Genomic DNA, 14,744 nt, shown 5'->3' on the forward strand with positions numbered 1-14,744 from the left:
ATGAAGTATTGCCAACCAAGGAAACTCATCCAAGACTTGATGTCCAGGCTTTTTATTGGAGGTTGGTCAGGTAGGCCTGTGGTTGACTTGAGTCTCCAGCTCCTCAAGACGTCAGCGTTCTATCACATGACTCAAGCCTCCAAGCTGTAAATCACATTGTTAGCTTAGACTCTCTGGTATGCCCCAAGGCCCTAAGTAAACCAAATCTCTCTGAACAGGCAGGATATTCCCAGGGCTTAGAGGTTATCTCCCAGGTCAACTGCCAAACCTTTCATTGGAATAGGCAGGGTCTGAATAACCCAGACTTGTTGACGGTGCTGCACAGAGAGGTGTAGTACCAGCCCCATTTTGTGTATGACCTAAGCTAAGGATCATGAAGGCTAAGTGATTTGGTCAAAGTTACAAAAGCCAGAATGCATACAAACATCCTACTTGATGCGAACATTGGTGTTCTATTGCACCCTTGTGTCTCCCTTAAAAAAGTAAAATTCTCTATGAAGAAAAGAAATTCACATAGAATATCTCATAACAGGCAGGATATTCCCAGGCTGATATCTCATACAGCCTCAAATGTAAATGTCCAGATTCAAGGACTACCACTTAGGAAGAGCATAATTCTGTGAACCCTCTGGTGATCTCAAGCCCCCAACTAGCAGACGGTCTTGATCCTGCTGAGCACTGGGGGGTGGGTTCTCCCTTCTCACCAGGGAAGACAAAATGTGTGCACAAGGGCCAGTTAGAACTTTCTAACATAGTCTCCATTGCCCAAAATCTGCTTCAAAAGGATTATTATGGGGAGGGAGGGAGGCATTCTGGCCCAACTGGCTTAGCAGCAAGTAGGAAGTTAGGATCCACGACAGTTGGTTGGCCCTTTGTCTCACTAGTAGAGTAAAATCACATTTATCCTACCCAGCATTCCCAAGGCCTGTTCTGTTAATCCTGCAAAGTGGTCCAGATGCAAATATAAAATCACATGGGCAGATAAAGCTTCTGAGAAGCCAGTCAGCAAAGAAACCTATATAACTTTAAGTTGGCATTTCCTGAACTGGAGTATGGAACACTTTTTTGAATGTATGTAACACCCAATTATTAAAAATCAGGACAATTTGGAAAATATGGCCAAGACTCCCATTTTTATTTTCCAGCTTATGCCAATAAACCTACTTTCAAATTATTATTATCAGTCATATTTATTAACCTTGCATGTATCCTTCTCTTCCCGGAATGCCAATTTCTGGCTATTTCTTGATTAATTCACAATATCATTCATTCTTTGAGCATTTATCAAACATCTCGTCTGCAGGTCTCAGAAACAGATACAGAGATGCATTAGAGACACATCCTGAACTCTCCAACGAGAATCCATAGCCTAGTGAATAATAACTTGAGCCAAAGGCTGGGATGTTTTTTTCTTGGCTCCATTCTCCAAAGATGGTTGATCTCATGACCAGCTCAGGGTGGTGAGCAGTTAGCTCAGCATGTTGATTTTGGCCCCACCTGATGCCAGGAGTAGAGACAACCAGGCCAAATCCTTTCTAAACCACTGAGAAGTGTCACTAGTGCATGGCAAAGAGCTCATTACATAGTAAGAAATGGGGTTCTCTTCCCAGCTCAGCCTTTTCCCTTGTACTGTGGTGGTTCTGTTCCACTTGGGCTCCTTTTCTCTTGTTACCCTGTTATCAGTCCACATGCCTCCTTTATTATTTTCAAGTTGGAAATAAGCTCAGAGCTCATTGGCAAACTATACCTCCTGCTGTTTCTGGATTCTACTATTTGGGTATTTCACTGTTATGCAGTCTTGTTTCCGGGTTTTTAATATGTGCTTGTCTGGACGTGTTCAGTTTCAAGTGTCAGAAAATAACTCCCAAGTAGTTTAAGTAATAAACAAAACATTATATATATGGTCTTATTTATTAACTAAGTATCCTTCAAGCCACAGCTGGACCTAGGCATTCAAATTTTATTGTCAAGGCTCTTATCTATCTATATCTCTTTCTGCTGCCTTCTGCAGCTTCATTCAAGAAGATGTGTCTTACTGCTCAGGAAATATCACCTTTGGTAGTCCAAGGTTTACCTCCTCAAGGCTCATGATCCAAGAGAGCATCTATATGTTAAACCTCAGAGAAGATTCTAGTTGACCCCACTGGAGGCAGATGAGTGCACCATACAAAGCACTATGCTAGGGGTTTTGGATACTGTGGCTGGCCTGGCCCACAAACCCCTATGTGTGTGGTGTGACCAGAATGAATGACAGGCCCATCAGAAGATAGAGAGCAAACAGGTGGTTCCTCAGAGAAGGAATGCTTGCCGTAATTTTACTAGTAGCGTTCATTTCTGCAACATGCCTTTATGCTAATGTGTCTGCCTGACCTTGTTTCCTTGTTTCTTGGTTTCACACATTATCCCTCCATCCAAAGCCGTCCTTGTGGCTTTCAGACCCAGTGCGGTGACAAATGAATAGACAAATTACAGAACCACAGAAAACTTGAGCCTTTTGAATCATAGAAAAGGAAAGCTCTTCAGGCACATACAAGCTCTCATTGGATTATCTGGCTTTCAGAAAAACACAAAGAAAAAGAGTTTGGTAATGACCTGGCTTTGAGACCTCCACACCCACTTTATCTGCATTTCCCCACCCACCTACACCTGTAGAGACAGAAAACAATTGTGGGTGATAAAAGCTATTACCAACAATGTAACGGGTGGTAGGTGATGTGGAACTCGAGTCATTTTCCCCTGAGAGAACAGTTGAGAACCGGATAGAATCAACCAGCTGAGTCTCTTCAGGTGCTTAGCTTTTATGTGAGGGCTCTGGAGTTCAATAATTCATGCTAATACAGCCAGCAGCAAGCAAATTGCATTCACACTCTATTCAGATTTTGATTATAAAACAGAGGCCCAAATGAGTTTTATGATGGAAAAACATACTTGGTGACTTCAGCTGGATGAAAAAGAAAGAGAATGAGAGAAGCACCAGGCCTTGAGGTCACAAGAGCCAGTCGGTCACACTGGCTGTGTGACCTTGTATGAATGGTGAACATCTCAGAACTTCTATTTCTTCATCAATACAATGGGATGATGCCACCTATTTCAGAGGATTTTTAGTTCGTATGAATGACATAATACACAGAAAGTGAAGTAGAGCTATAATGTGAAGCACATTTCTGTGGCCGGTCAGTACCACAATAAATGTTAATTTCCTCCTTCTCTTCAGATTCTCTCCATCTCTCCCTGCCCCTGCTCCCATCCAACCATTTTTACAACAGGAAGGCAGTGGTTCCTGTAAGTATGAATGTAGAGCTGAGATACCAAGGGAGATTGAAGAGAAAGAAGATGTTTAAAATCATTTTACGATACAGTTCCACAATACTTATCTGTACTGAGGGGAGATGGAGGAAAGATGAAGTTGGTCAGGCACTTAGTACTATCTCAGGGTTTCAAAGTCCACGCATCTTTGCAGAGATTTAAGCACTTTGTATGCAATTTCAGTTTTAATATGCTTGCTCAGTAGTCATTAAAATATGTGGCCACTTGCACTGGAATGTCTTCCAGAAAAAAAAGAGAAAAGGCAGTTTAGCCATTCACAAAACCTACATCACAACTCCACTGCTCCCATTTTAGTTAGAATAACATATAAATCAGACCAAGGGTATCAAACTTGGAGCCTGGAGGAGCTTGGTAAAAATGCAGCCAAGAGATTCTGGTCAAATAGGTCAAGGGTGGGGGTCCAGGAATCTGCATCTTGGACATCTTCAATCTTCCACCTATATCTTCCATCATGGAAGATATAGGTGATAGAGGTGAACCACAGACTTTATTTTGAAAAACACTGTCTGAGTGGTTAAGAGCTTGAGCTCTTCGGAATAGGCAAACCCAATCTCAAATCTTAAACCACCACCATCTACCTTCATGAACTTGGGCCATCCTTTAACCTTTCTGATGCCCAGTTTTCTAATAACAGGCTGTCATGAGACTAAATAAGATCTATCGTGGAGTACCTAGCACATGGAAAGGAACACTCATGAACATTAGCCATTGGTATTATTGTTATTATGCAAAGCCAAAGGGGCTTCAGTTCTTTCTCTCAATTTTTTTCAGTCTTCCTTCTTGTTCTTTCGCTTTTTACAAATCCAAATTAATAGTGCCTTAAGCAAGATGGGTGTTTATTTTGCTTCCAGACTAAAGACTGGAAGTAAAGGTAGTCTAGGAATTGTCTGGCAGCTCTGTAACTTCTTTCCCTCATTCAGTGTGACCTTCATCCTCAGTGTTCAAGATGGCAGCTACAACTCCAGCAATCATGTCTGCATTCCACATGGCAAATGCAGGAAAGAGAAAATCAGTCTCTCTCAGGAATGATACATCCTAAAAGTTGCTTATATATACCCCATTGGCCAAAACTAAGCTGCCCCAGGAGGCTGGAAAATGTGACCAGTGTTCCAGGTGCCATGTACCCAAAAAATGTGATTTATATTACAATGGAAAATTGGAAGAAAGAGGAGACCACTATTGCACCTGATCTACCCAGCCCTAGGAATCTAACAGATTCAGATCATTCTTCAGCAATCCTGTGCTTTCATTCTACTTCTATTTGCGTATTTCTCAGATAAGAAACTTCAAAAAGGTAGTTGGCTTGGCTCGTTGATCCTAGTCAGCTTGGCTTATTTTCTTCCTAAATTTCTCTCAGACCTTTCACTTCTCATTCCCCAGTTTCATTCATTTTCTTTCTACTATCCAATTTTTTTCAAATAATCTCCACACCCAATGTGGGACTCAAGCTCATGACTGAGAGATCAAGAGTCAGATGGTCTACTGCCTGAGCTAGCCACATGCCCCTCTACTGTCCAATTTTAGTAGACGATACAATTATTTCACTGTAGAAAAGTTAGAAAACATGGCTAAGCACTTAGGGAAACCATTTTTTTAATATTAAAAAATATTACCACTTAGCAGTAACTACTCTTAAAATGCTGGCATAGCCATCCAGATAAAAATATACATATATATTTACAATGAAAGCCTAGTTTTCATTTATATTTTTTTTCTAGTTTTCATTTATAATAAAAACACAACTTTTTAACCTCTTCTGTTATATTTAGTATATATTATGAGTAATTGGCAATTTTATTATAGATCAGTGTCATAATTTTAATGACTTAGGATTTTCCATAATTTTTCAACCAATTCCATTTATGATATCCACAACACCATGCTAAGACTCCTAGTACACACGTCTTCGCTCACTTGTCCACTCGTTTCCCTAGGATGAGCTGTGTACCTGTGGTTTTATATCTCCCTGGGCCCTCCTTACTCTATCCAGGGACCAGCAGAAAAATACTGCTTTACCATCCCATCAGCAAGGGACTGTTCAGGGCTTGTCTCTACCCCTAAACTGCTTGATACTCCTTTTCAAATGAACATCGCAGACTCGGAAGTTTCTCACAGACTGAAATACTATACTGCCTGCTTACATCCCCTTATGAATACCAAGACTACCCCCGAGAGAGGGGACTACTTCACCCCACTGCTGAGGAAAGCACAAAGTAAAATCCAAACCCAGGTAACTCTGAAGGGCTAGTAAACATAAGTTAGGAGAACTTTCAGTTTGCCACACTGACTTCAAGCAAGACCAAAGTGAAACTGTTTCTGCATGTAGAAACCCATTTCAATTAGGAAAAAAAAAAAAGATGCACTTGATTGAAACAAATATTTAGATAACTAATTTAACAAATGATAGTTCTTTAGCTGAGTTTTTAAGTGATGACTGATTTCTGACTAATTCTTTGTCTCAGTGCTTCCTAATGATCCAAACACTCATGAGGTTTACACTTTGTAGAGGAGACTGAAGACAAATTATGTTACATCACTCGCATATAGCACTTTCTTTCCTATTTTTTATATTAACTTATTTATTGATTTAAGTAATTTCTACACCCAGTGTGGAGCTTGAACTCACAACCCCGAGATCAAGAGTTGCATGCTTCTCCAACTGAGGCAGCCCAGTGCCCCTCATATAGCACTTTGAATTTTCTAGGACTTTTCACCTCAGTTTTTTTCCCATCAACACCGAGGAATAGGTAAAACTGGTATCATTAACCTTTCCTTACAGATGATGATTATAAGAGATGTCATTTATTGAGCCCATACTATTTATCAAGCAATATGCTAAATGCATCATTATAAATATTTAGTCTTCAGGGGCACCTAGTGGCTCACCTAAGTGTCTGCCTTCAGCTCAGGTCATGATCCCAGAGTCCCTGGATCAAGCCCTGTGTTGGGCTCCCTGCTCAGAGAGAAGTCTCCTTCTTCCTCTCCCTTTGCCCCTCTCTCTCTACTCATGCTCTCTCTCACTCTCTCACTCTATCTCTCAAATAAATAAGATCTTAAAAACATTTAGTCTTAAAGACTACCCTAATGAAGTACATATTCTATTTTTACCCCATTTTATAGATGGATACGATTTATGAAAGATTAAGTGACTTGACCGTAGTCACATGAGAGGAAAGTGGTAGAGCCAGAATTCTCCCAATTAGTATGCAGGCTCCAGAGAGAGTCACTGACTCACTCAAGTTCACATAGTTATGGAGTCAAGTCCAAAATCCTGTTCCCTGCATATTGATTAAGAACAGGGACTCTGAAACTAGGAAATCCACTATTTCCCTGCTGTGTCTTCTTAGACAAGGTATTAAACCACTCTGTGCCTCAGTTGCCCTACTTAGGAAAGGGAGTAATAAGCATCTAGCCCTTAGCACATAGGAAGTGCTCATTTGGGACACCTGGGTGGCTCAGCGGTTGAGCGTCTGCCTTCAGCCCAGGGCATGATCCCAGGGTCCCGGGATCAAGTCCCACATGGGGCTCACTGCATAGAGCCTGCTTCTCCCTCTGCCTATATCTCTGCCTCTCTGTCTCTCTCTGTGCCTCTCAAAAAAAAAAAAAAAAAAAAAAAAAAAAAGGAAGTGCTCAGTAATCAGCTATCAATGTATCTTCTGTCCCCCTAGCATGTAAACTAAGGACATATTTCATTGGTCTGTGCCACACTGCAGGTGCCTCGAGCAAAGGCCTTATGCAACTACCGAGGGCAGAATCCTGGTGACCTGAGGTTTAATAAGGGAGATGTCATCCTTCTCCGGAGACAGCTGGATGAGAACTGGTACCAGGGGGAGATCAATGGAGTCAGTGGCATCTTCCCAGCCAGCTCCGTGGAAGTCATCAAACAACTTCCCCAGCCACCCCCACTCTGCCGGGCCCTCTACAACTTCGACCTACGAGACAAAGACAAGAGTGAGAACCAGGACTGCCTGACCTTCCTCAAGGTAAGATTCTGGGCAGCCGTGGAGGTCACCAGCAACTACATAGAGACTGTAGCAGAACCTGGACTTGTTTAATACTTGCTGATTTTTAAAATGTGTACCTATTTTACACATAAATGTTTCTATGTATACACATGTGCATATATATGTACTGTGTGTTTGTACTATTCAAAACTAAATGGAAGTTGCCAAAGAAATCTACTAGTAACAGTTTGATGAAAATCCTTAAACCTTTTATATTACAATTACAAAAATAAGTATTCACATCTTCACTCATTCATTCTACAGTCACTTTTGAGCACCTCTTCTTCACAGGCCCTGGGGGATGCAGCATGAACAAGTCACAGTCTCTGCCCTTAGAGTAGTAGAAGAGACAGATAAGTGGACAGAAATTTACAAATACAGTTTGACAGTGTGCTGGGCAAAATAGAGCTCTTACTTCTTTACCATGTATCTGTGAGGACATTCTTGCTGACTAAGTTCTGAGTACCTAATTCTACTCTTTGCAACATTCTATTTAATTGTAAACATTGTATTCAAAGCACTCCAGAAACACACAATAACATAATTATGCCTTTATATATAAATAACCTCTTACAAGATATTATTTTCCAAGCATATTAATTACCCTAAGATTTTTTTGCCTCTTTTATTTATCAGATAATTTCTCACCATGTGCAAGTAATAACACTTTTTTTTAAGATTTTATTTATTTATTCATGAGAGACAGAGAGAGAGAGAGAGAGAGGGAGGGAGAAGCAGGCTCCATGCAGGGAGCCAGACGTGAGACTTGATCTCCAGGATCAGGCCCTGGGCTGAAGGCGGCACTAAACTGCTAAGCCACCCGGGCTATCCAGTAACAACACTTTTACTGAAGTCTAGATTACTTTAATTCTGTGTATTCCGTATTTATTATTCCTTACACATTCGAATTCTCTCACAAAGGCCAAAGTTGGGGTGATTTTCACTCTTTGCTGCTTATGCTAAGTACACCAGATAATAGAAGTAGATCTGGTATGGAAACTTAGAAAAGGTCTTTTATTTTGTCAAACATGTTTATTCCACCATTCCCAGAAATGAGATTTGATTCAGATTGCCTCAAACTAGATAACCTCACTGTCCTCCATATTTTGAAATACTGAGCATTATTGTCTTGGCACCTCAGACTGAATCCCTTATGGAGTGATGCTTAGAAGAATGGCAGTTCAAGCCCACAGATATTTATTGACCATTTACTTTGTGGCCAGGCATTAAACACTGAGCTCTGGAGACACCACTGGAGGAAGGCAGAGGCAGGAAGCATTATCTGCATTTTTATCCCTCTTTGGGAATTTGCAAAATTTGCAAAAACTCCACCTGCTCATTTGCTCATTGAGCCCATCCATGTGCCAAGCTGTCCATAGAGGAAAAAAGGACAAATCAATGTTCCTACCTTCACAAAGCTGGCAGACTAGTGAAAGGAACAGACACATGAATGGGAAATTATGACCCAGGAACCAGAAGAGAGGATTTGATCCATTCTGGAAGCTGTGGAAGGCTGAGACTACACTAGGAAATTTCATGATCTTCCTAACTCAGCAGGTCCAAATTAAACCCAAGATCTTCCTCCTCAAAGATGTTCTTTTCCTAGTGTTTTCTATCTCAGGTAATTGTGCAGTTTACTCACATATCCCCTTATTTATGCATGCACACATTCTTTGAGAAATATTTATTGAGTGACTACTAAATGGGAACCACTGTATTGGGTGCTGGGGACACAGAAATGAACACAGCAGAGACCCTGAGCACATGGAGTTTATAGTCTGATGCGGTAGACAGGCATTAAAGAAATCATAACTATAAATGTGTAACTGTAAATTGTGATAAGGACAGAGAAAGCTAAGAAAAGGTACAGTGCAGTAATGAACTTTGGATTCATCTAAATTACTGAGAAGGATGGATATTCAGATTTGGACTGATGAATGGGTATGGAAGTGGAAGGGCATTCCTGGTATGGTATACAGTGAAAAATCAGTGTGTCCTGTATGACTTCTTATAGATGAAATATAAGGATGAGCTGAATGAATGTGTACATATACACACACTAGGAGTCAGAATAGTGGTTAGCTCTTACTGGGTTATGGGAAGGGGCACAAAGGAACCTTGTAGGTGCTGGAAATGTTCTATAGTTCTTGAACCAGTGTATGTTTTCAGCAAAGTTTTAAAAAATCAATATATATATATATATTATATAAAACAGATATGTTGTATCTTCATCTTCATAGAAAAGAATCTAGGGGGGAAATGTGCTAACAGGGATGTTAACAATGGCTGTATCTATATTGTGGTACAATATTTGTTTTGTTTACTGTATTTTCAAATGTTTCTACAAATCTACATATCACCTTTTATAACAAGAAAATTTTGAGTAAAAAGACACCTTACATTTGATACATTAAAAATTGAGTAGGGGTGCCTGGCTGGCTCAGTCAGTGGTGCATGCGACTCTTAATATCTGGGTTGTGAGCTCAAGCCCCATGTTGGATGTAGAGATTACTTAAAGATAAAAAAAAAAAATTAAAATTGAATAGGTTCTGCAAAGTCTTCAAAATTAGAATGAAATTTATTCTGCCTTTTGCTAAGCTAAAAATCTATCTCCCTGTGGCTCCCATATTGATTTCTCCATAAAACTAATATAAACTAACACCCAGATTCTGCTGGTGATTGAAAATTAGAAACATTTCCAAATTTTCTATTGGATCCCATTGTTCCTCCAAATTATTTCTACTCCTCTTATGGTCTTGGTGACCCAAATACTGCCCTTAATGGAGGAAGATTTTATAAATAAATTATGAAAGAGTTACATTTCTTGCACCTTACACCATCTGGGATTCCACTCTGATCTCCACTGAAAGCTTTTGCCACCTGAAAACCGAGAGCAAATGCTGACCTTGAGACTTTGTCTCTTTCAGGATGATATCATCACTGTGATCAGCCGAGTGGATGAGAACTGGGCAGAAGGCAAGTTAGGGGATCAAGTAGGCATCTTCCCGATCTTGTTTGTAGAGGTACGTAAGTATTAAGTCTGCATCTGATACACGCTTACCCTGAAATACACATGTGCCACAGGGACACCTGAGAGAAATGCCTTTTTGATAGAAGGCTTATTTCAGAAGTAACTAAAGTCTCCAAAGAAAAGATGCCAGAAGATAACACCCAGTTCTGGCAAGAGTGTGGGGAAATGGGCCTTTTTATTCTGCTGGTAGGAGTGTGAATTGTGCAATTTCTCATGCTCAAACTCAAATAAACCCATATCAATAACATTAAAAAACCGATATCTCTTTTGATTCAGCAATTCCACATCCAAGAGTTTATTGTAAAGAAATATTCGAACAAGTATACAAAGATATATGTACAAGGTGTTCGCCATAGCATTGTGTGTAATGGTGAAAAACAAGAAATAATCTAAATATCCAATAAGGATTTCATTTTTAAAAATTATGGTGATGAAAAAATATATACCCATTAAAATAATTCTAAAGAAGAATATAAATATCACTGAGTATTTGGTAATTATGGAAAGAGGTTTATGATTTGTTGCTAAGTAAATAAAATTTGATGGGTATAGAGTTCTGGATTTAGAAGGTCAGAAAGTCATGAAGATCTGTTTCACAACAATATGAATATACTCAACACTACTGCATCCTATATATTAAAATGGCTACTAGGGTAAATTCTTGTCATATGTTTTTTACCATGATAAATAATTGGAACTGTATGAAACTAGCTTTATACATATGTGTGTGTGTATATAAATAGATAGAGGACTGGAAGGGTATATGCAAAAATATTAACAGTGGTGATCACCAGATAATGAAAATCTAGATATTTTCATTGTCTTCTGCCAACTTACATATTTTTTTTAAAGATTTTATTTGTTTATTCATGAGAGACACAGAGAGAGAGAGAGGCAGAGACATAGGCAGAGAGAGAAGCAGACTCCATGCAGGGAGCCCGACACAGGACTCGATCCCGGGACTCCAGGATCAGACCCTGGGCTGAAGGCGGAGCTAAACCGCTGAGCTACCCGGACTGCCCCTGCCAACTTATATTTTATAAATCTTCTGAAATGAGCATATATTCCTTCTGGGTTTTTTTTAAGCTACTTTAAAAAGAAAACAAAGGAAGAGCACATGCTAGACTATATCTACTTATTTCTCAAGTATAATAATACTATAACCTGGAGTTCCTAACCTCTCTATCCTTGAGCCTCACCTTAGCTTGAGGCAGATCATTACAAATTTAAAAGAGAGTTTCCATTGTTTAACTGCATTAATTGGATGCTTACCAAGCATAAAGCATTAAAAGTGAGAAGTGGGGCGCTATGAGAACAGTAAAAGGCATGCTTTCCACCATCTAGGAAGGTAGGGTGAAAACAGAGACATAGTTGGAGATAAAGAGACCAATTCTCTCATTCTTAAGAGCCAAAACAGGTTCTGAAGCAAATGGTATGCCCAGAACACTATCCAGCCTGCAAGATTCTCTATAGCTCTTCCAACTCAATCAATGTTGAAAGACTGGAAAATGGAAGGGAAGAGGATGGGTCCCAAGAGGCTGGTCTTCTAACAGTGTCTAGTAAACAATATTCTCATTACCAGTGCTTTTTCTCTTCCTGAGGCCCCTTTGAGGCACACACACCCGATCCTCTCCACCTGTTCAAATCTCACTCAGGTTACAAGGCTCAACTAGAAACCTGCTTACTTAATAAAAATTAATTTAAAAAAAAAAAAAAAAGAAACCTGCTTCCTCCATAAAATGTCACCACTAGTTGACCACTCAGTTGTCTCTGTCTTCTCTTAAACACCTGATGGCTTAGACTGCTAGGTCTAAGCCAACACTAAGCAGGTGTTGCTTAGACTGCATAGGCTACTAACACAGAGGTACTCTGTTAAAAAAAAAAAAAATTACCTTAACAAGTGAATAAGGAGAAAAAATTTAGAAAACAAACCCATTCAGTGTGACCCCTGTCCTATATATATGTATATTCAATCATTCAACTCATTTTACATTGAGTACCTGCTAAGTCAGGTCCTAGGCTAAAGTCTAAAGATACAGACAGAGATCCCTGGGTGGCTCAGTGGTTGAGCTCCTGCCTTTAGCTCTGGGTGTGATCCTGACGTCCCAGGATCGAGTCCCACATCGGGCTTTCCGCTTAGAGCCTGCTTCTCCTCCTGCCTATGTCTCTGCCTCTCTGTGTGTCTCTCATGAATAAATAAATAAAATATTTTTAAAAAATAAAATAAAGATACAGACAGATATGGGTCCCTACTTTCAGGGATTGTAAAGTCAGACATTAACCAAGTAATTCAAATTGTAATAAACGATACAAAGAGTGAAGGAGAGGGAACTAAATAGGAGAAGGAAAGAATGATGTGCAACTTTTGTGGGAAGGGGGTCAGCAAATGCCTTTTAAGCCAAGATCAGACAGATGATTAGAAACTATGTAGGTGAGCATGGAGGGTAGCATGTTTGAGGGAATGGAGGTAACATGCGCAAAAATCTTGTAGGATGAGGAAGTGTAGTGTACCCAAGGACCAAAAGAATACTAGAGCTGGAGCAAAGAGAGTAAAAGGATGACATGACACAGCCAGACAAGTAAGTGGGAGACAGATCACAGATATGTCATCCTGTATTAGTCAACATAAGCTAGGTTATGCTATGGTAATAAACAGCCCCAAACTGTCAATGGCTTGACAAAGATAAACTTATTTCTCACCCACATTACATGTTTGGCACAGAACAGTGAGAGGCTCTGCTCACATAGTCACTCCAGAACACTCACTGAGGCTGGGCCGTCATGTTGTAGTTGCCATCTGGAACACATGGACTGCCCTAGTTTTCATGGCAGGGGAGGGGTAAGGAAGACTGAGTTACAACCCAGTGAATGGCCTCAGGTCAGAAGTGACACTTGTCACTCCACTCATTGCCCACTGGCCCAAACCATGCCCCTAACCTCACCTGTCTTCAAGGCAGCCGAGAAGTACAAGGGGGTACAAGGACTATCTAGTAGATATTGTGGTCTTTGCCATATCATAAAAGGTTTGGATTTGATCCGGAAGTCAGTAGACACCATCAAAAGATTTTAAGGGACACAGTAACTCTGCATCAGACCTGGGTTTATTAGACTGTTTTTCTGGCTACAGTGGGAAGAATAATTTGAAGAGGAGAGAGAAAAAGCAGAAGGACCACTTAGGAGGCCAGTGCATGCAGTCTCAGTTACAAGATGACTGTGGCTTGGACCAGGAGATTGGAAATAAGTGAATAGATTCAACACCATTTAGGAGGTAGATCCACAGGACTTGGAGGTTGACAGAAGTGAGGAGAGGGTAGGGGGAATGGTCAAGAATGCAGGCCTCAATTTGTGCTTTATGTGCCTGGGTTAGTGGTGGAAGCATTTGCTGGGTCAAGCAACATTTGCTGGAGTGGAACAATTACAGTGATGGGGAGACAGTGGTTAAGTCTCCAAGGACAGAGACCAGCTCCAGCTAATATCTAGCTGGATACATAGGAGGGGGTTCAGTTTTTGCATTTCAGAGCTTACACAGTCGCCTGCATTATTTCAAGAAACTTCTCCATAGCTCCTGGGGGGAGAAAGCATCATTGATTTTATTACCCATCTTTGATACTCTTTTTTCCAAAATTTCTACATTTAATGATTATTCACTTGGACACTCTCCCCACCACTTCACCTCTAAAATTAGTGATTACAAGAACCCTCCAGATTATCATCAAACTAGCCATTGCTTCATTTGTTCTCCTAATTGCTAGGAGGGGAAAAAGATAATCAAGTGGTTGCTCTAATCTGGGAACCTGATTTTCAAAAATTACTTGAAATCTAAATTGAGCTTTTTAAAGCAGTACTTAAATTTTGACTCCAGTCATTTCATTAAGACTAGCACTTGCTGAGAACTCTTTAAATAAGTTTTGAATTACCAGTGCCATGTAAAGCAATTGGAAAGAAGGAAAGCTTTCTTGTAAGAATGATGTGGCTTGGTTTTTTGGGGGTTTTTTTTGTGGCTTGGGAGTTTTGGGTTTTTTGGTTGTGGGTTTTGTTTTTGTTTTTTGTTTTTTTTTTTCACAAACAGGATTTTTCTTATTAATGTATCACTTGATTTATTGAATAGCACCTGGATAAAAAGGTGGTAAAACAAATGCTGAGCTTACACCCATTCCTGTCAAGACTTCTCCAGTGGGCCTGCCTGGGTTATGTGAACCTTGCTCAGCCCAGTGAACCTCAAGGATATCATTTCAAATGAGTGGATGCAAATTTAAGAGATCTGCAATCCTCCCCCAACTGAGCTATTAATCATGTTGGCAGAGCACAGGGCAGACCAAGAGTCACACAGAGCCCTTTGTCAATGTTGCTGATGAAAACACTGAAAGTATTGCTCACCTGGG

General features: G+C 40.2%; 1 protein-coding gene across 4 annotated transcripts in view; it reads left to right on the plus strand.

Annotated features, from left to right (window-relative positions):
- The window catches only part of SH3RF2 (SH3 domain containing ring finger 2), a 133,281-nt gene that overhangs the window by 53,920 nt on the left and 64,617 nt on the right, over positions 1-14,744 (plus strand). For all 4 annotated transcript variants that reach the window (XM_026018456.2, XM_026018449.2, XM_072749905.1 and 1 more), the window contains exons 3-4: positions 7,041-7,310; positions 10,259-10,354. In XM_026018456.2, the coding sequence (XP_025874241.1) occupies positions 7,041-7,310; positions 10,259-10,354 (366 nt within the window). The remainder of the gene's footprint in view (positions 1-7,040; positions 7,311-10,258; positions 10,355-14,744) is intronic.

Source organism: Vulpes vulpes, chromosome 2, assembly GCF_048418805.1.
Source record: "Vulpes vulpes isolate BD-2025 chromosome 2, VulVul3, whole genome shotgun sequence".
Lineage (NCBI taxonomy): Eukaryota > Metazoa > Chordata > Mammalia > Carnivora > Canidae > Vulpes > Vulpes vulpes.